The 25,555-nt window shown below is 40.4% G+C and overlaps 1 protein-coding gene across 2 annotated transcripts in view; it reads left to right on the forward strand.

Moving 5' to 3' along the window:
- Positions 1 to 24,383, forward strand: part of LOC102297980 (collagen alpha-2(V) chain) — a 30,062-nt gene extending 5,679 nt beyond the window's left edge. For both annotated transcript variants that reach the window (XM_042219795.1, XM_042219796.1), the window contains 53 exons: positions 435 to 653; positions 1,558 to 1,782; positions 1,972 to 1,988; positions 2,070 to 2,102; positions 2,230 to 2,262; positions 3,364 to 3,417; positions 6,471 to 6,563; positions 6,679 to 6,753; positions 6,844 to 6,888; positions 6,987 to 7,040; positions 7,133 to 7,186; positions 7,266 to 7,319; positions 7,453 to 7,506; positions 7,597 to 7,650; positions 8,978 to 9,022; positions 9,098 to 9,151; positions 9,256 to 9,300; positions 11,401 to 11,454; positions 11,601 to 11,699; positions 11,797 to 11,841; positions 11,945 to 12,043; positions 12,136 to 12,189; positions 12,302 to 12,409; positions 12,532 to 12,585; positions 12,671 to 12,769; positions 14,777 to 14,830; positions 14,914 to 15,012; positions 15,144 to 15,197; positions 15,299 to 15,352; positions 15,440 to 15,493; positions 15,672 to 15,725; positions 15,835 to 15,879; positions 16,870 to 16,968; positions 17,077 to 17,184; positions 17,366 to 17,419; positions 17,724 to 17,777; positions 18,076 to 18,129; positions 18,237 to 18,290; positions 18,396 to 18,503; positions 19,024 to 19,077; positions 19,158 to 19,211; positions 19,324 to 19,485; positions 19,563 to 19,670; positions 19,793 to 19,900; positions 20,353 to 20,406; positions 20,485 to 20,592; positions 21,445 to 21,606; positions 21,687 to 21,740; positions 21,828 to 21,935; positions 22,595 to 22,949; positions 23,040 to 23,230; positions 23,321 to 23,563; positions 23,640 to 24,383. In XM_042219795.1, the coding sequence (XP_042075729.1) occupies positions 435 to 653; positions 1,558 to 1,782; positions 1,972 to 1,988; positions 2,070 to 2,102; positions 2,230 to 2,262; positions 3,364 to 3,417; positions 6,471 to 6,563; positions 6,679 to 6,753; positions 6,844 to 6,888; positions 6,987 to 7,040; positions 7,133 to 7,186; positions 7,266 to 7,319; positions 7,453 to 7,506; positions 7,597 to 7,650; positions 8,978 to 9,022; positions 9,098 to 9,151; positions 9,256 to 9,300; positions 11,401 to 11,454; positions 11,601 to 11,699; positions 11,797 to 11,841; positions 11,945 to 12,043; positions 12,136 to 12,189; positions 12,302 to 12,409; positions 12,532 to 12,585; positions 12,671 to 12,769; positions 14,777 to 14,830; positions 14,914 to 15,012; positions 15,144 to 15,197; positions 15,299 to 15,352; positions 15,440 to 15,493; positions 15,672 to 15,725; positions 15,835 to 15,879; positions 16,870 to 16,968; positions 17,077 to 17,184; positions 17,366 to 17,419; positions 17,724 to 17,777; positions 18,076 to 18,129; positions 18,237 to 18,290; positions 18,396 to 18,503; positions 19,024 to 19,077; positions 19,158 to 19,211; positions 19,324 to 19,485; positions 19,563 to 19,670; positions 19,793 to 19,900; positions 20,353 to 20,406; positions 20,485 to 20,592; positions 21,445 to 21,606; positions 21,687 to 21,740; positions 21,828 to 21,935; positions 22,595 to 22,949; positions 23,040 to 23,230; positions 23,321 to 23,563; positions 23,640 to 23,786 (4,673 nt within the window). In that variant the 3' untranslated portion in view covers positions 23,787 to 24,383. The remainder of the gene's footprint in view (positions 1 to 434; positions 654 to 1,557; positions 1,783 to 1,971; positions 1,989 to 2,069; positions 2,103 to 2,229; positions 2,263 to 3,363; positions 3,418 to 6,470; positions 6,564 to 6,678; positions 6,754 to 6,843; positions 6,889 to 6,986; positions 7,041 to 7,132; positions 7,187 to 7,265; positions 7,320 to 7,452; positions 7,507 to 7,596; positions 7,651 to 8,977; positions 9,023 to 9,097; positions 9,152 to 9,255; positions 9,301 to 11,400; positions 11,455 to 11,600; positions 11,700 to 11,796; positions 11,842 to 11,944; positions 12,044 to 12,135; positions 12,190 to 12,301; positions 12,410 to 12,531; positions 12,586 to 12,670; positions 12,770 to 14,776; positions 14,831 to 14,913; positions 15,013 to 15,143; positions 15,198 to 15,298; positions 15,353 to 15,439; positions 15,494 to 15,671; positions 15,726 to 15,834; positions 15,880 to 16,869; positions 16,969 to 17,076; positions 17,185 to 17,365; positions 17,420 to 17,723; positions 17,778 to 18,075; positions 18,130 to 18,236; positions 18,291 to 18,395; positions 18,504 to 19,023; positions 19,078 to 19,157; positions 19,212 to 19,323; positions 19,486 to 19,562; positions 19,671 to 19,792; positions 19,901 to 20,352; positions 20,407 to 20,484; positions 20,593 to 21,444; positions 21,607 to 21,686; positions 21,741 to 21,827; positions 21,936 to 22,594; positions 22,950 to 23,039; positions 23,231 to 23,320; positions 23,564 to 23,639) is intronic.
- Positions 24,384 to 25,555: the final 1,172 nt, after the last annotated feature.

A 25,555-nucleotide genomic window follows, 5' to 3' on the forward strand; every position in this document is an offset into this window, starting at 1 on the left:
TGAGAAAGTAACTTATTGAACAAATAAGGTGTATTCCTCTGGGAAATCAACATCTTCTTTGTCATGTTTAATGCTTTTTTATAATTTCTTTACATGCATCTGTGATGATGTATTTCTGCTGCTCTAAGCACAAAGTTCGGCTTAATGATGCACCAGAAGGATGATTGTGGGCATGGTCGTGAGATTCATGCATGTTAGAGTAAGATGCTGGTATTTTAAGGACTAGAAAACACACATACTTTACATTTTTTGACTGTATTTTTGAAGGAACCCAACAGTATGGATTCATAAATGAGTATGTTTTATTTTTAAAATGTGTGTTTTCCAGTAAATTTGCAAAGTTGTGGGAATTTCCATTAAAATGTAGATCCTTTTTTTAAAATCCAGTGACAGCCCGTTGCAGCACATACTAACTGAGTTTCTCTTTCATGAAGACACCTGCACAGAAAATGGAAAAGTCTATGCTGACAATGACATGTGGAGCCCAGAGCCATGTCGGGTGTGTGTGTGCAATAAGGGGACCGCCATGTGTGAGGATGTGGTTTGCGAGGACCTCGGTGACTGCCAAAAAACGGTGACCCCAGAGGGCGAGTGTTGCCCTGTGTGCTTGACTGCAGCTTCAACATTGATTCCCAGTACAGACCCCGCAACAGGTAAAAAGTCCATTTTATGTGATTGAAAATATAATTTACTATATGGTTGATCCAGGGCTGGACGAGCCTTTAATGAGGCCCCAGGGCAGAAATTTTTTGCTGGTCCCCCCGCAACAAGTTTTTGATCAAATATGTGTTGATTAGCTGAAATTAGCCTGAAAAAAAAAAAAAACAACAAAAACTCGTTAAAAAACTTTTTAAAATGTGGTGAGTGAAACTACAAGGGTGCTCTGTGAACAGAGGTGCCGCCAGAATTTTTTCATAGCGGCGGCCATATGAGGGCCAGTAAAAAATATTGGGTTGGCACATCTGTTGTCAAATATAGGTTACTTGAAAAAAAAGCAACCTAACCTATAAATAAAATAAGTAACCTATAGAACAGAGAGACAGAAAATAATTATATGTCTAGTTAATTTCCTGATATTAAAGTTGACATCACTGAAAAATAGGTACATATGAAAACCAAATAACATTTTTAAATCCATAATTATCTGTTTTAATTTATTGACTGACTGATTGATTGGCAGTCCCAACCAGCACTTTAAAGATTCTTCCTCTCTATTGTGTTCACATTTATTGAAATTATTACCAGTATTTCGCAGTCTTGCCGGGGGTGGCCAGTGCCCCCCCAGACCCCCCTTTGGTGACGCCCCTGTCTGTAAATGGAACTTCAGTCCATACCACAACAATGAGTATGTTATAAAATGAAAAATCGAATTTTTAAAATTTTCTAATTCATAATGTAAAAAAGCAAATGCTGTTATGATGATGTATTGTTTATGACTTTATGTGTACAGGGGAAGGAAAGGAGATCACGGTTGTTTGTTGCTCCCAAGAATGTGTAAATGAATTTCCTGGTTGTCTGTCCATCTGTTTGAGCCATTTTGGGGGTTTTTTCTTGCAGCTGCAGATGAGAAGAAGGAGGAAAACTGCAAAGTCAATGGGGAGGTCTACCATCACAATGACATCTGGAAACCCGAACCTTGTCGCGTGTGCGTCTGTGACAACGGCGTCACTGTCTGTGATGAGATACAGTGCGAGGTCCTGTCAAACTGTGAGAAGGCTGTCACGCCCGCGGGAGAGTGCTGCCCTGTGTGCGACAACTTCGCAAGTGCCAGCAGGATGATAGGTGAGATAGATTTACCTGCATCCAGAAGAGAGATGGTCACTTTGTGTTAGATTTACACCCCTTATAAAACTTAGATACTTTATTTTATGTCTTATCTTTATTTAAAGGGTTCTTTAAAGGGTAAGATTTACTACATAAATTGTGAAAAATAAAATAAATAAAAATCTTTTTTTCTCTTTTTTTCCCAAGAAATTATGGGCCTCAAGGTAAGTCATACAGTCAGTTAAGAAAAATATCATAAATTGGGAACATTGTCACTAAAAAGTGTTGCTTGGCTTTATTTTTAGGGGCAAAAGGGTGAACCAGGAGACATCCCATATGTAAGTAAAAGGAAAAAGTTAGGCGTTAGTGCACTTTGCATATAAATTTAACTTTTTTAATTAATTATGACTAGATAAAAGTCTTAATAATTCATTTAATGAACTTAATTTTTCTTGTGTTGTGGAGGTGGTGGGGATTCCTGGACCTTCAGGACCCTCGGTGAGCTTTTTTCTTTCTTTCATCCCCCTGTCTGTCCTTGTTATCTTTCTGTTTGCTGTCACAGTATTACACATGATAACTGGAGTCACAGTAGAGGGCAGCAAAATGCAATACTAGCATGTGTTATTACAATTACCAGGACAAATGCTTTCATGTACACCGTAAAAAAAAAAAATCCTAAGAAAAAAGTAATATTCCGTCAGCTGGGGCGCCGAAATAATACCAGAAAATAACAGAAAATAGCTTTCTCATGAAAATATGGTTATTTCCAGTAATGACAATACAGTTTGTTGCCCTAATTTTACATGCGATTTTGCCTTTTTCAAGTGCTTTTAAACATTAAATTAGGAACATTTTAATGTGATTAAACAATGAAATTACCTATAAACAAGGTCAATGAATGCGGCAATACGAATAATAATACTTCAATGTACAGAAATATACAGTTAACAGTTGGTTTAAATAATAATGGATTGCATTCATAAAGCGCTTTTTGAGACCCTCATAGCGCTTTACAATTCCACTTCATAATTCCCCTCTGGCCATCACCAGTAGGTGGTAGGTGAAGTGTCTTGCCCAAGGACAAAACAACTGAGAGTATCTGAGCCAGGGCTCGAACCGGCAACCTTCTGATTACAAGGCGAACTGCCAACTCTTGAGCCACGATCGCCATAAATAACACTAATAATAATAATTATTTGATGTAAAAAAAGTTCATAAGAATCATTTTATATATTTTTCCACAGCATTACATTTGAATTTAACAGTTCAATCTTTCAAATAACGGACAAATATTTGTGAAATTATGATACATTTGTGAATGTATTTTAACAATCTAAATATGCATATGTACAGACAAATGCATTTAAAAAACAAGAAAATTATGTTTTATGACACTTACAGTGATTTTACGTTAATTTACATTTGAAGTCTATTATGTGAATAGACTAGAAGAACAGTACAGAACTGTAAAATACACAGTAAAAAACTTTTATATTATAATTTTTTTTACAGTGTATACTATTTTCACTGCATGATTATTCCAGTAATTAGACAGTGACCAATGTTTCAATGCTCTTATGGCTTGTTCTCTTTGCTCAGGGTCCTCCAGGGGCTCAGGGAAGCCCTGGACCAAGAGGCTTTAAAGGCAGACGGGTAAGTTGAAACCAATACACAGGGAACTAGTGGACCTATGAGTCAATAGGTGATGTTCATGATGAAAGAAAATAGCTCCTGCAACTGTTATACTACCACAGTTAATGTTTAATTGCTGGATAGTTTAATTTAAACACAACATCATAACTAAAAATCTGTTTGTTTGTTTTGGTGAGAATGCTACATAGCAATGCTACAATGCAACTTCAACTGCAGCCCGCAGTTCATCAACATGTTAAACAAGATGTTTTTTAGGTGCTGCCTCTTTAATGCTGGGCTTACACTGTGTGATTTTTTGCCCCATTTTGAGCCGATTTTTGAGTCGTGCGACCGTTTTGGTGATCGGCCTGATTTTGGCCTTCATCGTCTGTGTCTCGTGCATCGTGTAGTATACGTGGGGTAACGAGAAGCGATTAACAACTCACTAGTCATTTGTCGGTTGCGAACTACACGGCTCTTAGACCCGGATCTTTGACGTGAACGACGCGAGCCGGCTCCTTATCGCAAGCCGTGGGGTTTTTTTTTTTCTTTCTCTCACCCTCTCTCTCGCACTTTTTTTCCACTTCACTCTGCATGCGAGCCTTGTCTTGTGCTTTTGCGCTGGGAAGAGGGGGAGGGACGGTAGTTACACTCACAGTAGCACAGGAACAGAGCGGGAGGGAGAGAAAGAGAGCCAGGGGCAACAGCATCACATTAGAAAGGTATAGTAATCATCCACAACTATTTTCAGTTGCGGATGATAAAGGATTCAGAAAGTTTATTCATGCAGGTCCATATGACAGAGAATATGCATCTTCTTTTTGTTTTCATATTTTAATTTATATTTAATTGTGTTGTGGTTTGCAGTGTTTTGTGTTGTTTCACTTTAAATTTGTTTAAAAGGAAAAAGCTGAAAATTTAAATAGTTAAAAGTTGAAATGTGAATAGTTTGTTTTTGTATTATATGATTTATTTATTACATTTTATGTGAACTGAAGAAATAAAAGTATATTTACGGTGGCCCCTAGAGACAAAGCACGTACAAACTCAGAAGCACGTAAAAACTCAGAAGCACATAAAAACTCCAAAACAAGTACAAAACACAACAGAAGTGCTCCAGGATGCTGGGCGCAGTGTTGAGCTTTTGTTACGTAGTGGCTACACAAGCCAGGAAGTACCAACAACCGGATTTGGTGTGTGGTAGTAACAGGTAAATGAGCATTTTTTTTTTTATTATTTGAATATATATGAATGCTTGTGTATAAATACACAAACAATACACATATGCTTTCAATTGTGTAATTTAAGTGATCTAGGTAGCTCTGTTTTGGAAATTCAGTTAACGCTAGAAATGTGTTTTGGAGTTTGTACGTTTTTTGTCTCTAGGGGCCGCCGCATATATTTATATATAAACATATATAAATAAAACAATTTATTTTACATTAGTAATTCCTTTTGTGCATAATTTTATATTATTGTTAATAATAAATTAATTAAAGCAACATAACACCCTGAAGAGCCGGTTCGGAGCCGAAGGAGCCGGCTGTTTTTAGTGAGCCGAGCCGAAAGAGCCGGTTCTCTGAAAAGAGCCGGAAATCCCATCACTACACCTCACGACCAGCTCCCGATCATCAATCGCTTGGTCGTGACCATCGTGAGGCTGTCACCGCAGCTTCTCACACTGCGCACGCGCAAACACAAATGTCAGCGAAAAAGACGGCGCAGCACGGCAGTGCAGCGTTTGATCTGGACAGAAGCCATGGAGGCACAACTTGTAGAACTATGGCAAGCTTATCCGAGCCTTTTCAATGTGGCCTCACAAAATTATCACGACCACAACAACCGTGAAAATAGTTGGATCTACACTGCTGCTCAATCACAGCTGCCTGATCAATGTTTTTCATTTGCAATTTAGCAAAGTTGATGGTGGTGGTGTGTCTGTGTGAGTGAAAGACAGAGAGAGAGAGCGAGCGACAGAATTCCTGTTATAACCTTCATTTTACGGTGAGCACTCAGGTCACATCAGAGCATCGGTGTGTGAGACCCTGCATCGTGACCTATGAACTTCTAACCCCTGCGAGTCAATCGTGCAGTTTGAGCAGAAGCTGAAACGCGACTGAAAAAATTGCACAGTGTATGACCAGCTTTAGGTCCACCTCCTTTTAGTCAGTTTCTTCTGATTGGCTGACTTCTGGACAGCTGTAGAGGGGCAGCACAGTGTGCTTGTGAGCTGTAGTGAGTCTTTAGCAGTTTAACATACAAATAAGTTGATGACAGGCTGATGCCAGATATTGATAAAGATATAAACAACATTGGCAATTATGTATTACTTTAAACACGTTTTAAAGTTTATCTAATATGTTTATTTAACATGAACATTCAATAGTGTAGCATAAAATAGCCAGTCGTGGTAAAGATTGTAGTGTAGAGCCTCTGTTATAGGTTGTTTGGAGAGGTTTCCAGGAAAACGCCTCTTCTCTCTAAGAAAAAACACGCCAGCACAGTTTAGGTTTGCAAAGCTGCATCTGAGCAAGCCACAAAAGACAGATAAAGCTTGACCTTAACAGCACAGCAGCAAATCTACAACAGAATGAGTGAAAAAGAAAAGAATCAAAGTGCTGCAGTGGTCCAGTCCAGACCTCAATCCAGTTAAAATACTGTGATGGGACCTTAAGAGAGCTGTGCATAAATGAACAACCAAAAATCTCAATGAAAATCTCAAGCGTGGACCGATACTCCTCCACCACAGTGTGAGAGACTGATAAAGCCCCACAGGAAATAATTTTGTCAAGTTGTTGCTACTAACACTGTTCAGTAGCTGCCAGCTACTGAATGCTGGGGGGTTCTTAGTTTTTCAAGTATAAAGGTGCATTAAACACCTCAAGGCCCTCAAAGTCCTCAAGTAGATGCAGCGAATCTGATACCACACCCTCTCGTTGACATTTACACATTATTCACATGTGGATAACTGTAGTAAAATCATAAACTGCAAACAAAATGTCAGAATTAAGCTTCTGGTCATGTAACCAGTCAGTACCTTCTGGGTGCCACTCATTAACCTATGCAAATTGCAGGGTTTCCCAGGGCCTCCAGGATTTGATGGTGAGCCCGGTATACCAGGAAATCCAGGAGAACCGGGACCACCTGGGCATCCCTCGCACCCTGGGGTGAGCTGCTCTCCAACTTCTTTTAATTAGTTAATGCAAATTTCATAAGAAAAAAACCAAACAAATCAAATTTTCTCCATGAATGATTCATTTTGGATCAACCTCTTCCTGGTAGGGTAACCTGGTGACACAGATGGCTTCGGGTTTTAGCGAGAAGTCGGGTCCATCTGCAATGCTAACAGGATCCAGGGTGAGCACTTTTAAACTGCATATTTTACATATGCAAAGTCCGGAAGCTTGAAGAGTTTAAACTGCAGTGCATAATCGTTTGCCATTTCAGGGTGAAGCAGGACCACGAGGACTTCCAGGACCGTCTGGACCACCAGTGAGTCTTTATCTGTAATGAAGTTTTAGAGCCAAATATTAGTTTTACTTTGTAGGAAAAGTATGCCTAAAAATGTGACCTTTAATTTTCCTGCTCAGGGTCCTGCTGGTGGTCAAGGAATTCCTGGAGAAGCTGGAGATCCAGGACTGATGGTACACTCGTTTCTTCATCTTGGATTAACTCTAATGCTTCTTTACATGTTAAAGAGTGAAATTTAAATGTGACTGTACGTGTGTGTCTGCAGGGGGAGCCGGGTCATCGAGGACCTGATGGACCACCAGGAAAACCTGGACTTGATGTGAGTCATGTAACAGATACTGATGAGGATTCTTCTTTTATCTGTAATTATTCCATAACCACCTGATGGTCTTTTCCAGGGACAACCCGGACCTGCAGGAGCAACCGGAGAACCAGGATACCCAGGATCAGCGGTAACCAGTTGTCATGCCAAAAAATATTTAATCCTACTATTGTCATGATAATAGTGATACAATAACCTACTCTAATCTGAGAGACAGTGAGCGAAAACGCGATCAGGAATGATGTGATTACTTTTGAATACAGGGTGCAAGAGGATTCCCAGGACTTCCAGGTAATCCAGGACTGAGAGGGCACAAAGTAAGTCCTTTTTCCTCATTATTACTCATTAGTTTTCATGTATGAAATATCAAGAACTAACCAGTCTGTGAATTTAAACCTCTACAACAGGGACACAGTGGACTTGTTGGACCAAGAGGCAAGGCTGGAGCAGCTGGAGTGAAGGTAGCTAACTCTCACTTTTGAGAGAATAGTAGGAATTATAGTTTAAGTCTTAAAGGAACAATATTCAGTGCAGTTGCTTTAAATTATCTAAAAAAAATTATTTAATGGTTCGACGGTGTCCAAATACAAGCTTGTGAAGTTAGCTGGTGATTCCAGTGACTGTAAATGTCTATGTGCTTTAGCTTTAAACAGAGACACTTTTAGTTAGACAGCTACATCTCAATCACCTGAGAGATGAAACAGAGAGGCTAAATTGGCCCTAATGTATGTAAATATATCAAATTCACTGAATCACACGGCACTCATTTGGCACTGGATCAGTGTTAAATGCCCAGATGTACACTTGTATGCATCTTCGTGCTATCAAGGTGGTAAAAAGATGTTGACCTGTTTAGATGAAATTACCATTGACCCATTGAAGCAAAGAGCACGTATGACCAATGTTCTGTTTTGTGAGGGAGGTTAAACTTTATGGAAGTCAGTTTTTCCAGTTAGGAAGCAGAAACCATCCTGAGCCATTGTGCAGCCTGATTGACGTTTGTCTCAGAACAGCAGAATTGGCAGGCCCGCTGCTGGTGGTGGTACTTAAAAATGAAGTATAACATTTGCCAACGATTCTGATACGTCTGACACACCTGCTCATATCAGTGAAGAGAACAGGGCACCAGTGATGGCCCTGCCAGTTCTGTTGTTTCTGCACAGCGTTGGACTGTGATTGCAGGTCCCAACAGCCTTTAGTGGGACCTAAGCATGCGGCATGAGGGTTACGTAACATCAATGGACTCTTTGACCTCATGCCAACCTCTTGAAGTCTGTTCCTGACACATTTTGTCAGAAACATCCACGAATAGCCCGATGTGGGTCATTTTGTGGGGCACATGTGATGCTCCTCCTGTTCCTCGGGAGTAGATATCTTTCCTCCTGCTCGATGCTTTGTCCTTCTCCACCAAACTCTCCTCACTTGTGTAACGGCCCGTCTCTGGTACACACAGCAGTGTCAAGAACACACACAAAAAAGGCTAAACTAGAGAAAAAACAGTCAGTATGGATAAGGAGAACTCTAATCTATTTAATTTGTGTGAATTGTTGTTGCCTCTACTACAAGCAGCTGAACTGGAATCACACTATTTTACATAACATTTTCATAACAAACACTTCATTGCATTTATCTCATGTTTTAGTTTCAGAATGAAACAGGATTTTTAAATTAACTCCAAAATCAAACTCCAAACAGAAATTTGATCACTTGTTTCCACGTTTGAAAGGTTGTTTCAGTCACATGTGCTGCACAATCTGTGCATAACTGCTCGGTGTCTATGATTTGCAGGGTGCTTCTGGTACTCCTGGTGCAATGGGAGCTCCTGGTCCAGTGGTAAGTTAAAAAACACAGTTAAAAAGAGAGGATATTAGTCTGCTGCAGAGATACTGACTCCATCTTTGGTTTCAGGGACCACCTGGGATGCAGGGAGAAAGAGGCCGAGCCGGAACGACCGGCTCTGTGGTATGAGACAAATAATTGAGCCACATGACAAGAAAAGGAAAAAGAAAATCCAAAGATATGTTTCCACATTAAGTTATTTATCTTAATCTGTGTTTTTCTCTTAGGGTAAACGTGGCACACCCGGCCATGTTGGTAAACCAGGTCCTCTGGTAAGATCTACTAAATCTACTTTTTCCAACACTTCTGACCACACCGAGGGACACACCTCCTTTCAGACCCTGAGATTTTTTCAAAACATAAAAATATAATTTTAATCCTCTAACATGCTTCTTGTTTTAGTGTCTAGCACATCAGAAAATAGAGAAAAATCTCCCTTGTGATTTGAAAGCATAAGTTAATATCTTTAATTTGCATGTTTTGACTGAACAAAAACCACATAGGACAAAATACTGGATATATGATATTACTCATTATTAAAAAAACACCTTTAGATTAGTTAATTTAATTTGTTTAGTAGAAAAATACTGTTGCTGTTTCCAATCGCAGGATGAAAGAGCAAAATCTGATGGCCGATGTAAGTAAAAAAAACAAACAAACTGAAGTCTTAAAAGGAAAAAAGAAACAAAAACACAAGGAAACAGAAGAAAAGTAACTCAGGAAGCAGATAAAAGCAAAGGGGGACAAGACAAGAGTACCGATACACTCAACAAGAGAAAACCAAACCAAACTCCGTAAAAACAGACCAGAACAGTGAAGTTTTCCAAAAAAACCTCCAAAACTCAACCAATACAGGAAGAAGGAAACTCTGAGCCAAAGCGTCTTTATAATCAGTCCGTCATCAACGAAAGGACAGAAACTCAATCAATGGACAATGTGGGCTTATTATTAATTTATCTGTTCGATAAGGGGCTCCTGTTTTAAACTGCACATTTTTTATTACCACATTTACAGCCATATGTGGTGTTAATGTTAAATATAAATCCTCAAATCAAATCCACAAAGTTAAAATAAGATGTTGTATTTAAATCCAAATGTTTGTTGTTAAAAGTGAAGACATCGGGTTGGTGGTTCGATCCCTGGCTGCTCTGATATGGATGCCAAATATCCTTGGACAAGATACTAACCTCAAAGATAGAGAGCACTTGTGAAGAAAAAGTGCTTGTGTGAGTGGGTGTGAATGGGTGAATGAGGCAAGTTGTATAAAGTGCTTTGAGTGCTCAGGTAGAGTAGAACAGCACTATATAAGAACCAGTCCATTTATCATAAAACACTAACCAGTGGCTAATATTTGTCGTGTTGTAATTTTGTTCACGTTAACCTGAATATTTAAATGAAAATTGAGAAAATTAAACAAAATTAAATTTAAATTATCAAGAGTCTGAATGTGTTCTGACAGCATTTCAGCATTTGGCGATGTTTTTATCTTCAGTCATTTTGTCCCTGTCAGCTTAAAGTTGAGGCCATGTTTGGAAAACATATCCAAATTAAAAATTGTCATGCCCTGTCAAGAGCATGGCAAACCAACAGGTGGCGATATAGCCCAAGAAATGTTAACCTATCAGGAGCCAACAAACAATAACACGGTGCAAACTTCGTTGTGAGACAAAATCTATTTTGTTGGTCCACACATAAACACATAGTTCTTTTTTTAAGCTCAGTTTTCAGTGACCTAAATCCCATTTACCAATGGAAAAAACATCAAGATGAGTGGGAAAAACACCGGTGTACATGTGGACAGTCTGAATAATTAGTAATTCAAAGCAAAATTGTATTGACATCCAGCTGTATCCGTTTAGGAAGAATTAACTTGGGGATGTGTTTTTTTTTTCTTATTTCTTGCTCCACTGGATTAAAATGGAGGTCCCGCTAGTTTTTTACCTGTTGCCATGGTAAATGTTGGATAGTTGGTGTTGATTGAGCTTATTCGAATCAGCCTATCTGTAACAGGAAACTCAGAGTTACTTACCTGGGCTCTCACAGACCCAGTCCCTGTCTTTGAACCAGCAAAAAAATCACAGCTTCGTTGCACTCGATCATAATAATTTTGGTTGCTCTGCGGTCTCCAACCACTGTTATCCTCAGTGTGACTGCAGTACAGCAAAAAATAAAACTTTAGCTGCTAGAACAACAGTGAAAACCAAACAGAAACCAACACACAACACAAAAACATCCACCACAACTACATTTTATCCTCTAGTTGTTCTTAGTAGCCCATTTGTTTATATTTGGAGCACCATTTACCCAGATTGTCAACAAAATATCAGATTAGATTTTTCTTAAGTATTAAACATACTTTCCTTTAACCACAGGGGCCAATAGGAATCCCTGGTATACCAGGATTTCCCGGTAACCCTGGAATGAAGGTGAGACTATTTGACGCTTGAATTGTAAGGAGTCTGTTTTCATTCTCAGACGCACTTCGATTAGTATCTAAGTGACAGATGTTTCTGAGTCACTGAAGTCACCCTAGAAGTACTTTAATATTTCCTGAATGTACCTGCTGGTGTAGGGTGAAGCGGGACCGACAGGGGTCAGAGGAAGTCCGGGACAGCAGGGGCCAAGGGGCGACGTTGGGCGTGTCGGGCCACCTGGACCCATCGGACAGCAGGTGTTGTACTTTATCATTCTTGTTGCTAAAATAGCTGTAGACCCATTCTGGCCTCACATTACCACCATTCCCAGTTAATATTTTCGTTTTTGAACAGGGCGCGTCAGGACAGGATGGAGCTCTGGGTCCCCGCGGCTCAGCGGTAAGTGATTGCAGCAAAGCTCTTTAACCAGCTGATCTTTGTCTACAAATGTCTTACAATAAAGGTCTTTATTTAATCTATTGCTGCTCTGTCACCTGACCAGGGTATAGCCGGTCTCCAGGGTCCACCTGGTATGGTTGGTCCCCCTGGCCCCCCCGGCCCCCAGGGTTCAACAGGAGCTCTTGGAGCAAAAGGCCAACTGGTATGAGCTCTCATTTTTTTAATTTTCTCTCTCCCTGTCATGTGAGTCTTCATTTCTCTATCCTAAAATATCTGTTTTAAACTCTTCTCCAGGGTGATGTTGGAGCTCCTGGATTCAAGGGAGAGGCTGGATTGAAGGGAGAGCGGGTAAGACCAAAGCTACCCCAAAATAAAGACCCTAAAAGTTCATCTTAGATGTTATTTTGGTGGTTAGGTTAAGGGTTTGTCAACTGATTCAGTGGGTATGAATTTATGTTAGGGTGACCATGGTGCACCAGGTCCCTTAGGGCCCATGGGAGAAGATGGAAAGCGTGGACCCCGAGGTGATGCTGGATCCATCGGGCCTCCAGGATCCCCAGGAGAGACAGTGAGTCCATCAAGAATATTCACAGTCCAGTCATGTATAATATATTTAATGTATCCCTTTTTTAACTCGAAACTACACGCTGGAAACAAGACAGACTATAGCTTTCTTTTTCTTTGTTAAAGGGACCACCAGGAAATAGGGGTTTCCCTGGTGCTGACGGTTTACCAGGCCCAAAGGTGAGTATTTATGACTCTAATTCGCCATCAGGTTCGTCACGTTCATTTCTGTGATTTTTGAATATTTCACACTTTCTCTGAACAGGGAGCCCAGGGCGAGAGAGGGCTGCCAGGATCTTCAGGCGCCAAAGGTTTATCTGGAGATCCAGGACGCAACGGAGAGTCGGGCTTGACAGGAGCTCGGGTAAAGTCGCATGTTGTAATTCATTGCCTAGAGCAGAAAGTTTATTTCATCCTTTTGCTCATGTTTGCAGGATTTTGTATATAAAAGTGAGCGTCTGACAACCTCTGCTCACAAGGGAAATGATTCTCTTCTGAGTGGTTGGCAAGTGGTTGCTGCAGCTTGATGACATTTGCTGTGAAGCTGAAAAGCCAAAGTCATGGCAGCATAGAAGCCAGTCAGTGAGTACCTGAAAATCTCCAGTCGCAGGAAAAAATGTGTATTCCAGAATTATATTGGTAATAATAATTGATGATATTGGCTGCAAAGAGGTATTCGGTGCTGGTTGGTTGTTAGCAGGTTGCCTGTTATTTACATGGAAGATATCGATTTGTCTGCAAACATGTGATAACTATTCTTTGAGTCATAGTGAAACTTGAAAAAGTTGCAACACAACCTGGAGAAGTAGAAACTTGACTTTCAAAGTAAAAATTGAGCTTTCGGAAATGTGTTGGCTGCAGCAATAAGGCACAACGTTTACTTTGAAGGTCAATGTCGAGGAGCAGTTGGCAAGTGTTTGCCTCCTGCTCCTCGACATCAGGGCAGCAGGAAAGAATTGTCAAATCATTTTACCCATAACAGACCCACTGTACACTTAGACCTTAATGACCCCGCCCTACCAGATACCTACCTCGGCACCTTTTACTCTTTGAGGCCACCAACCACAGGAGGGTGCACAGGCTAGAAAGCTGCTGGATCAGACAAGGTACCAGTGTTGAACAACTGTGCAATACAATAAAAGGATGGTTAAATGGTCATATTTAACTTCAGAGTAAAGACTTCTGACCTCAGCAGCCATGAAATCCTTCAAATCCTTCAAAAGCAGAGGTCCCAGCATCATAACTGATCCTTCTCAACCTTCTCACAGCATCTTCTCTATCACAGAATGCTAAACCAGAACCTGTGATTTCAGAGTGTAAACTGCTTTTAAGTTTTTATTAGGCACAAGATTTTATTCTGCTCTAATAGTCGCATTTTATTCTATACTGCCTCTTGATTCTGTTTTATATGACCCAAAATCTCACGTATGATCCATATTTATTCTGTTTATTAATATTTATTATGGCACTTTATTGTGATTTAGGGCAGGGATAGCTCAGTAGGTTGAGTGGTTGCCCCATGATCGGAAGGGCGGGGGTTCGAATCCACTGAACAGCTACCATGAGGTACCCCTGAACAAGGTACTGTCCCTACACGCTGCTCCCCGGCCGCCTGCTTAGTGGCGGCCCACTGAGTGAATGGGTCAAATGCAGAGAAAAACAAGTAATTTCCCCACGGGGTCATTATATAGTATACATTATTTATTATGGTTCAAAGTTCAAAACTCCAGCAACTGCTTGCCAACTGGTCAGGGAATGCACAGATTCATCTATTCAGATTGCTGCACTGCATGCTGCTTCAACAGCAAACTGACTTAAAGTTAATCTGAAATTAGTTGGTCTTTAGGTGTTGCATCTTCATTAAATTATCCTTGAGAAACTTGCATGTGCCTGAATTTTATGGCCATACTCTGTTTTAAACTGCAATCTTCAAGAGCGATTCTAAGTTGGTATTTAAATAAACATGCATAGCAGAATTAGCTAGTGACAAGAAGTGCTAGCTTTGCTTGGAGTCTTTATAATGCATATAAAAAACTGCATATAAAAAATATGTGGCCTTGCAGGTTTAAACCTGCATTCCTACTGATGACCACTGGAGAGCAACCTTTCTACTTAAAAAATAAGTCAAGTTATGTAAACATGTATGAAAGAAATTATTATACTATGACTTCAGTAACCTTTTTCTGATGAGCTTATGCTATCAAACACAAATCTGAAGTCTGATTTATTAAAATATAGTACTTAGTTTGCAAATTATGGTCCCCAATAGAGTCAGAAAGGATGATGAAAAAAACCCTCAAACTCACCTGAACTTAACCAGAAACTCTTGTTTCATTCAGCATTTAAAAGACTTGTTTGTGTTACTTCACAGGGTCTCACAGGTCTCATAGGTGCCCAGGGAGCAGAGGGGAAGCAAGGACCGGTGGTATGTAATCAAATGCATTAACTTTCACCACTTGTAGATTTGCACACACATGCTCAGCAGTAAATGTGTTTCTGTCTTCTCAGGGATCCGCTGGAGACGACGGCAAACAAGGCCCAGCTGGTTCAACTGGAAACAGAGGCCCAGCTGGGCCGATGGGCCTGCCGGGACCAAAGGGCTTCCTAGTCAGTACGAATGAGTGTGGCTAGATAAGCCTAATGAGAGAAGCCAGATGAATATATTTGTAAAAATAAATGCAAAAAAAGCTCCATAATAACACAAAATATGCTGATTGATGGTCCCTGTTGTTTTTTAGGGTGATGCTGGGAAGGCTGGAGAAGCTGGAAGTCCAGGAGCTCCAGGTCAAAGGGCAAGTTGATACAAATACAGCTCATATTTCCTGCTGAGGCTTCACGCTCTTCATCTCAAGCACAAACATGCTGATAAATGCTGCTCTTTACTGTCCTCTAGGGACCAAATGGAAAAGATGGAGAGAGAGGCGCCGCCGGCCCACCTGGCCCAGCTGTAAGCATCCGTATCAGCTGAGAGTTTCTCATTATTAATAATGTAAACAGTTATGTTTTTAATATAATATGTTTGTTTGTCCTGCAGGGTCCTGCAGGGAAGAGAGGAGAGCAGGGATCTCAGGGAGTGTTTGGCTTCCAGGTACTCTTCATCACATAACGCAAAGAATTTAGTTCCTATCACTGGAGCTCAATCTCACTTTTAATTCTTTATTTTATTTATTTAACCAGGTAAAAAAGGAGATTGGCCACGATTAAAGTTCTTCTCTATTGTTTTTATGATTATCAAATAAAATAAAAACTGTTTGGGGTGTTTTTAGGGTTTGCCCGGAACACCAGGCCCACCTGGAGAGTCAGGAAAGCCAGGTGACAAGGTACGACTCGGGTATTTTAAAATATTTTTCAAGTTAACCCACATAATATAAATTGTGCAGGGACTTCTATACAGCATGTAAAATCTGCTTAATGGGGGTTTTTTTGTAGGGTCTTGCAGGAGAGATTGGGGAAGTTGGCGCTACAGGACCAAGAGTAAGTCTGTTAGTCCAATTTCCACTTTTCTATTGCTCAGTTCTGAAACTTCAGATCATCACAGTCCAGCTTGAAACATGAACATTTTCTGTAACCCACCCATAGCTCTAATCATCGTATAAACAAGAATTTCGGTGCATCCCTTTGTGTTTTCATTGATTGATTTTGATCGTCTGATGATTGTTATAAGTTTTACTTTTCTTTTCGGTTGAACTTGTTTCCAGCTAATGATGATGAGCTGTAAGAGTTAAGGATCTAAAATAGAAAAGAAATATTAGTTTCATAACTTATTGATGATTTAGTAGTTGAGTTTCTTCTTGAAATGTCAAAAGTTTTAAAAAGGTTTGATTTGGTAACCAGTCTGAAAGGATTTTTAGAACATAAATGGAAATATATCCTAAAATTGTATAAAATGGGATTAACTTAATTAAAAGATGCATCTATTATTATTATATGTGAAAAAACAGCTAATACAAAATGTTCTTTTTTTTTAACTTGTTCGTATTTTATAAAATGTCAAAACCTGTAGATTAACATGCAGCAAAACAGATTTATTTAAGATAACTTATAAAGATAACTCTTTATTGTCATTGCACAGTCATGCTTAGTACGATAGTACAATGAAATTGGAAAACTGTTGCACGTTAGCACTAAGCACATCCAGTGTTGGGAAGGTTACATTTAAAATGCTACAGATTACAGAATACATGGCCGTTAAGTTACTTAATGTGAGTAACGTATTCTGAATACTTTGGATTACTTGATATATTATCATGCTTTTTACAACTACATGAATGTACTATTGCTGTGTGATTTCTATTACTGAAGTCTTCTCGCCACCGAGCTAACTTTGTTAGCTGGCGTTAGCTGAGGTTAGTTCATGGACTGCAGACTGTTAGACTTGATGGATAGAATTAAAAACCTGCTAGCTGCAAATAATCATGTGCAGTTCTGAAAGCAATACCAACTAGATTTTGGTTGTTCTTGCAGGGAGAGAGAGGTTCTCCAGGAGAAAGAGGTGAAACTGGGCCCAATGGGCTGCAGGGACCCAAAGGTAGTCCAGGTGCACCCGGACCAGATGGGCTAAAGGTATGGTAACCATAAAACTACTGATGCTTAACCCTGAACAACAAAAAGACTCATTGCTTGCATTAAATTGTTTATAATAAGCCTTGCTGCTTACTTTGCACATTTTAGGGTAGCCATGGACCCAAGGGTGCTGCTGGAGAGCCAGGAGGTCCAGGACTTCAGGGGATCCCAGGAGAAAGAGGCATACCCGGATCTTCAGGCCCGAAGGGAGATGCTGTAAGTTAAAGAATACATTCATTACACCATCTCCAAAGAAAAAGACAGCAGCTTTACCAATAGCATGACTGTAAGAGGAGCAAAATGTAAGGTACTGTGAGACCTCGAGATATTGGGGATAATCAGAACCAAAGGAGGGAAAACTAAGAAACCATTAAGTGAACCTGATTTGTTCTAACAGGGCGCTACTGGAGAAAAAGGACCAGAAGGAAAGGCGGGGGCTGATGGAGCGAGGGTGAGTCCCCATAACCGTGATCCTTACTGCAGATGAAAAAACTGTGTGTCGAAATATTTCACTTCACCTGAAGCAAGTTTGTGATTAAATCCAAATATAAATCCCTCGAAATTCTGCTGGTTTACTTGGTGATTTCTCTCCAAGTCCACTGTGCAAAGACAAAATCAAGATTGTTAATGTGAAAAACAACATATGAAATCATAGTCTACTAATAAAAATAAAAATAAAATTCACTACCTGCAGCCTGCAAGACTAATATATGTCTAAATTATGTCTAATATATTTCCTCATGTCATTGCACCAGGGGCTTCCTGGTCCCATTGGACCTGCTGGTTCCAGTGGACCAAACGGAGTGAAGGTAAGCATAAAAGCTGTTTTTCAGCCCAGAAATGTGTTTGTTTCAGTTTAATGATTTATCACAAAGCACAGCTACAAGATGATTAACAGTGACCCTGCACTGTTTCTGTAAAACTGATTTAGAGCTCTTCAAGTCCCGTAAGGTGATTTTGTGATGATTTTATGATAACTTGTGAACATTAGATAAAAAATATATTGTTAGAGGGCTTTAAGGACTTTGTATTTATGTAAATATACTCTTGTTAATAAATACTGGTTATGTATTTTTGTTTTTAAATATTTACAATATTTCATTTCAGGGTGAAACCGGCCCATCCGGACCAACAGGGCGCAGAGGAACAAGAGGAATCGCTGTAGGCACAATATTTTATTTTACATTTATTTGAGCTGATATTCACTTTTTTCAATGCTGTAATTTCTTCTTGATTGTGTGTATTGGTGTGTGTGACCATGTTCACAGGGATCTACCGGTGAGCCTGGTCCAACTGGTGCTGCTGGCTTCCCTGGACCTCCTGTAAGTGGCCTGTTACAGTGTGACGCACAAAACCACCGAAGGATTAACAGAATAATAAACTAGAAGGTAACTGAAGAGAGATTCATCTCTTTTTTTCTTTCCCAGGGTCCTGATGGTCAGCCTGGGGTCAAAGGTGAAACAGGTGAGACAGGTCTGAAGGGAGAAGCAGGATCACCTGGACCTCAGGGCGTGGCTGGAAAACCAGGAGAACAGGTACGCTGCCAAATGTTTTAATATATAAAATCTGAAACAATCCTTATTAATGTGGGTTTACAGTTTCTGTGAAGCAGAATTAATCACAAAGTTTTAGTTTTACATGTTCCAGTCTGAAAAGTACAAAAGCAGTGCACATATACAGTATTCAGTATCAGTGGCTCTAATAAAAATCTTAATTAATATGAAAAGGAAAAATGCCTCTTTTTCAACACTTTCAACACATTTTTACAACACTGTGAAGGAGCCACCCCTCTTTTTTGAAGGATTTATTCATTTATTTGAAAGTTTTCACTCATGCATTTGTTCTTAGGCAAGCGTCACTGGACCATGAGGGTGATTGGCATGCATTTCGTATGTCGCTTGGATGTAATTGGCATACATTCTGAGAGAAAAAAGTGTCTCTGGTTATGCTTTACTTATTTTGAGAGCTACATTTGACCTTCGTTTCTCTTAATGAGTAACTTGACAGGAAGTAGATGGGTCGTGTGAAAAATTGTCCTGTGTCTGTGTTTTTCAGGGACCTGTTGGTGTGACCGGGCTGAAAGGTGGCAGAGGAACAAAGGGTCCAACGGTGAGTATTTTGACCCGGACAAGGCTCTCCAAAACTCAGTGATGAACATATTTGAGGTAAAACTTGTCTCCTTCCCACAGGGCTCCCCCGGTTTTCCTGGATTGCCTGGAGGAGTTGGTCCACCTGGTCCTCTTGTGAGTTCCTTATAAAAACAAACCTTAAAGACCTGACATAGTGTAAATGAACTGGGATGCACAAAAACATCCAGTTTTCTTTTATTAAGTCACTTTTATGTTTGTATTTCAGGGTGCAGTTGGAGCAGACGGGCCTATAGGTGCTCCAGGAAAGCAGGGTCCTCCCGGGATTCGAGGAGAGAACGGAGGTCAGGGACGTCAAGGCGAGCATGGACCTCCAGGGCCACCCGGCGGATCTGGAGAGAAAGGAGAATCTGGAGAGGACGGTCCTCCTGTAAGATGAAGTTTTTTGTTGTTGTTCAAATTCAGAGATGTTTCAGTTGCTCATCAGCTCTGGTGCTTCTCCGTCAGGGTCCTGATGGGCCTCCAGGACCTGCTGGCGCCGCAGGGCAGCGAGGAATTGTCGGCCAACCCGGAGTCAGGGGAGAGAGAGGCTTGCTGGGACTGCCAGGTCCTGCTGTGAGTGCTCCCGCTAATGTTTCTTCTTTATTGTTATCGCTCACAAAGGCAACTTGCTCCTCAGCAGTGCCATTTTTTATGTTAGAGTTAGATGAGGAGGTTTGTGTTTATTTGTGTCTCAGGGTCAACCGGGAAAAGCAGGAGCACCTGGACCTCAGGGAAGCACTGGTCCTCCTGGGGGTATCGGTTTACCAGGAGCCACTGGGCCAAGAGGAGATCCTGGACCCGAGGTTTGTCCTTGAGATGGAGCTGTATAAATCAAATCTGACTTTTATTTAAGCGGTTTAAGGCTTCAATCTAAAGTGACTCTCAGAAAGTGCTGTATATGTCTAGAAAACATAACTAGAATGTTTCTGTAGCTCAAAGGCAGATTTCTTTGAGTGTTCAGTATTCACCAACGTATTAAAAGTTTATTAAGACAGCAGTTTTGTCACATTTCTTTTAACCTGTCAGTTACAGGCTTGCAGGTTTGTGGCCTTTAGCAACGACAGCACATAAAATTTGTTTTCAGTATCAGTACATTCAGCTAAACACCTGGAAATCATAGTGCCATGTGAGTTTTTGTAGATGACTCAGCCTTATATATCACAGATCTGGTTTTTCCTTCCTCTTATCAGAAGTGAACAATTTCTTGTTTTGTTTTTCTCAGATCTTAAGTTTCTAATATCATTTGTTTATTCAGGGTATTGTTGGAGCTGAGGGGCCTCCTGGTAAGGACGGCCTAGTCGGAGAAAGGGTAAGATAAAATGTATAAAATGTATCTGTGTGTTTGTTTTAGAGGCTTGGTGTGGTCTAATCTCTGGCCTGTTTGTAGGGTGACAGGGGCAATCCTGGCCCAGAGGGTCTGGCTGGTGGTCCAGGGTCTCCAGGTACTGAGGGTCCAGTGGGAATAACAGGCAGTCCAGGTCAAATGGGTGTAAATGTGAGTTTAACAAACAGATCAACCAGGACTACAAAAACTAGAAGGTCTCTGAAAAAAATGACCACAACAAAGAGGGATAAATTTCTAACTTTTTTTTTTTTTTTTTTAAATCATGGATGGTACCAGATGTAAAACACGAGGACACGGCCATGTGGTAATTAACATGTAATCCAGCAGCCTAGTAATACTGATAATGATGTCAGCCTCTCATGTTTACGCTGTAGGCTCCACAAAACGTCCCCTCAGAAGTCTAAATCAGGCCTTTCAACTTTAACAGCTGTGTAACTGACAAAGGTGTGAACAACTGACAGTTAATGAGTTATGGCTTATTTAAATGCCATTATCTGATTGGTCATCTCCTTCCTGTCTCTGATTGGTGGATACTTTTGATGTGTTTTCACTTGCATTTCAGATAAATGGCTGAATCTGATTGTAAGACTCCTTGAAATGGACGTACACAAATGTAATCCTGTTGAGAGTTAATTATTTATTTATCCATACAGTATTGGATAGATATGTAATTCCAGCTCAGTTTAAAGCCAAATCATCACAGCTGCAGTGTCTCAGCTGCCATTCATAGTTTAAAGCTACTCTCACTCTCATGTGGACACACATAGTAATGGGCAACAATCCCAGACACCAACATAGACAATTTGTTCTTTTGCTGATTTTCAAAATAAAAGTATATTATTTATTTTACTGTGAGTACCCACTGTTATCTCCCATCAGATATTTTAGCCAATTAATTTTTTTAGTTCTCTTTTTTTTAACAGCAAGCAACAGATTAAAGTTCAGCATTAAACTCGAGCTACATCTTTAAATCCACAACTGTTACGTCTCTTTTGACTTTAGGGTGAAAGAGGCCCTCCTGGACCCCAAGGACAGCCAGGAATACGGGGAAAAGTTGGCCCTCAAGGACCACAGGGGGACAAAGGAGCTGCTGGAGAGCCTGGGGAGAGGGGTCAGAAAGGTCACAGAGGATTCACCGGGCTCCAAGGCCTGCAAGGAACAGAAGTAAGAAAGATGTGTGGACATTAAGGTTACATCATGGAAACAAGAAATTAGAAGTTTTAATGTACTCCTTTGTGTTTTAGGGTGCCACAGGAGACGCAGGAGCTATAGGAGTCGTTGGACCAAGCGGTCCGAGGGTAAGCAATAATCAAAATCACATTAAAAACTAAACATAATTTCTCTTCCTGTCGTTTTGTGAAAATGTTTTTCTGATATCCACACAGGGGCCTCCTGGAGTGGTCGGTCCTCCAGGTAAGGAAGGAAACATTGGCCACCCTGGAGCTATGGGTCCTCCTGGAAGCAGAGGGAGCAGCGGAGATGTCGGAGCACAGGTGAAAGAAGCTGTGATTTTTTTTTTCCTGCATAGATGAAACAAGCGTGTACAAAAATTTCCATTGTGACATATTCCAGGAACATTTCTGCACTCCGCAGTCAGACTTTGAGCACTTTACCACACTTATTTTATCAGTACAAAATACATTTATGTGCTTGTACAACGGTTTTCTCTCTGGTTCATGCATTACATTGGATACATCTGATAAAATTACAGTGAATGCTGTTTGTTCAGAATAAACGAGGAAGCCAGACAGACACGGGGGCACGACTGGGAAGATGGAAAGATGTGATTTGGAGCTATATAAATAAAACTGAATTAAATTGCATTGTAAACAAAGCATCATTCTGGACAGAGCTTAAACTTGTTGCTTTTAGCCTGTGATTTCTCAACAAAAGCATGAAAATATTAGCTGAAAACTCACGTTTGCCAATCGCCAAAGATTCGGTGGGATGGATTTTCATCGTCACAGCATAATGAATCATATTTTAGGATGGCAATGTGATACTTTACACCTAAAGTTAAAGTTAGAAGTCAAAGAGAGATACTCAATAAAATTTCAAGAGGAACAAAGTCATAGTAGATCATCCTCTTTGGATCAAAAATAGCTTTATATTTTAGTAACTAGAAAGGTAATTAATCATTTTCATTATTTAGGGCCCACCTGGTGAACCAGGCCCCCCTGGCCCTCCAGGATCCCCAGGACCTCCCACCTCACTTTCTGAAGACCTTTTTGCTGGCCTGGTCGATTACGAAGCACAAGGAATTCCTGAAGCCGTGGAATTCATTGAGGACGCTGTGGCCGCAGAACCTCCTCTGCTTCCCGAGTTCAACAAAGATGAAGCCCTTCCCAACAAGAACTCGGCCACACTGCGGGCAGACACCGGCATCCACGCCACGCTGAAGAGCCTCAGTGGAAATCTGCAGAACTTCCGCAGTCCTGACGGCAGCAAGAGGAACCCTGCCAAAACCTGCCAGGACATCAAGAACTGCTACCCACAGAAAAGCAGCGGTCAGGATCTGCACTTCTTCAACCATTTACTGGTTATTAGATTTTGATTTTTCTACAGTTTCAGTGATGGCACTTGTATTTCTCATACAGGTCAGTACTGGATTGATCCAAACCAAGGAAGCGTAAAAGATGCCATCAGGGTCTTCTGCAATATGGAGACTGGTGAAACCTGCATCTCTGCCAACCCACCCAACATTCCCCGCAAAGCCTGGTGGACGAAATCAAGGCCCAATGACAACAAACCCATCTGGTTCGAGGCTGACATGAACGGTGGCACCAGGGTAAGGAGTGGATGCTTTTCTAGAAGTGGCATGCATGGTGTAGTTACTTAAAACAAATCACTGAGCTGTTCATATGACGTGTGATTTCAGTTCCGCTACGGCAACAAGGAGGAACAACCAAACGCGGTGGCCGTGCAGCTGAAGTTGCTACAGCTTTTGTCCAAAGAGTCGCACCAGAACGTCACCTACCACTGCAGGAACAGCGTTGCTTACAACGACGAGAACAGTGGGGATCTGAAGAAAGCACTGGTCCTCAGAGCCTTCAATGGTCAAGAACTGAGAGCTCAAGGCTCCAACCGGCTACGATATACTGTCATTGAGGACGGCTGCTCGGTGAGTCTTCGATAAAATGCCTAAATTTGTTTTTCCTGGAAAATACACTGACTGATGTTTCTGTTGTTGTCCTTAGAAATCAAATGGCGCATGGGGTCGGACGGTGATTGAGTACAGGACTCAAACTTCAACCAGGCTGCCTATCATGGACTTGGCCCCCATGGACATCGGACAAGCTGATCAGGAGTTTGGCCTGGACATCGGCCCTGTGTGCTTCTCATAAAACAAGAATCCCCAGCACAGGGTTGACTGAAACTGAGTAACATCATCATCAGGGATTATGGGGAACAGGACAGGGAAGGGGGGACTTCTTTTTCTGGGAGAAAGACGAAGGCCAGATGTTTCACAGAAGTTGTTGAAGCACAGCGAACGAGAGCTTCGCAACCGCTAGGATATAATTTATTCACCTCGTCGATAAATTCACCAAACTCTAGACAAGTTCTCTGCAGTTTAGATGGAATGTAACCTTGCATCAACTGTGGAAAAGTCTTTGCAGACGAGTTAACATAAGAAGTGAAGGTTTACAGTGAATAAAAGCATTCAAACCTTTTCATTTTTATGGCTTTTTTTTTTCAGTACATGCACATCCAAAGGCCAGGATAGAGAGACAGAGAGAGAGAGAGAGAGTTAACAGTAGTTATTAATTTTCATTGAAAAGTATGTTTGAACTAAATTATTAAGTTTTGTGCAGAAACTCATTTAGCGGAAACCATTTGTATCTCCTTTTTAACACGACTGTAAATGCGAGGAATGACTGTAAATGGCAAATTATTTGTTTATTGTTGACTATGGATGTTTGAATAAAATGTCTTTCTTTGGACTGACTCTGCTCCTCCTCAAAACCAAAGCAAGAAAAGGTGAATAAACGTTCATTTTGATTGAAATTATGCAGGGTCACGAGTGCCAAAATGAAATTAATACATATATTAGATTATTAATCAATTTTAATTAATTAATTTGAACTAGAAGTGATTAATTAAATATGTTAATACTTAATATCAATTTATTTCATTTACAACATTTGATACAGTTATTTAATTACAATTTTAATAAATAATTACATTTAATGAATTGCTTGTATATTTAGTTAATTTATTTTGGCCCTCATGGCCCTCCATTCTACCCAACTCAAAAACCCACTATCTCACCACTAGAGGGAGCCAGTGCTTTAGATTTCAACATCTGAGCACAACAACCCAGGTGGCTTGGGTAAATAAATGCTGATGATTTTGTTTTATAGATCCTCCATTATATAAATATATATTTAAAAAAAAATACAAATCCAATATAAGTGTATACTTATTAATCTGACTAAATATTTTTCCAATGGCAACATTTTAAAAAAAAGACAGCCGGAGAGAGAGGGAGCGGGAAGGCGTCCTTACAGGAAGAAAAAGCCAAAGGTCAGGCAGCATATGTTTCTGGGTCGACCTCTCCTCTCCTCGCTTGCTGAAAGACGTGACACTCTCGCCATTTCCTGCTGCCCGAGCTCGCTGCACATCTGTCGAGGTGGTCATTTTTAGTCGGGCCCTGCTATTTTCATTTGAAGTGTGGAAAGTTGTACGGAGCCAGATTGACAAGTGTGGCTATGCACACGTTTCCATCGGTTTGCTGCAAAGAACCTTTGCTGTAAATGCAGCTCGAGTTTATCCACTTTGCACCTTAGATGTACATTATTTCTGCAAGTAAAATTCAGCAGGAGTAATTTAACAAATGAATCCCTCACTGCTTCACAAATCAAAGACATGAACAACTCTTATTCATTTATTGTACCGTTTTTAAGACTACGTTGAGCATATTACCTCATTGCAATGAGCTTATATCTTATATGTTTATACATATTCTTAAAATATGTAAATAAAGATCAATTTTATTTGCATTTAATTGATTTTCTTAAACTATCAAGAATGGCTATGTTGTGTATCTGTCACTGGTGGGTTTTATCCTGCCTGTCATGCTAATGCAGAAGCTAAAACTTAAGGACTGAGTATG

Source organism: Haplochromis burtoni, unplaced genomic scaffold (genome assembly GCF_018398535.1).
Source record: "Haplochromis burtoni strain Fernald_Lab_line unplaced genomic scaffold, NCSU_Asbu1 Contig_38, whole genome shotgun sequence".
Taxonomy (NCBI): domain Eukaryota; kingdom Metazoa; phylum Chordata; class Actinopteri; order Cichliformes; family Cichlidae; genus Haplochromis; species Haplochromis burtoni.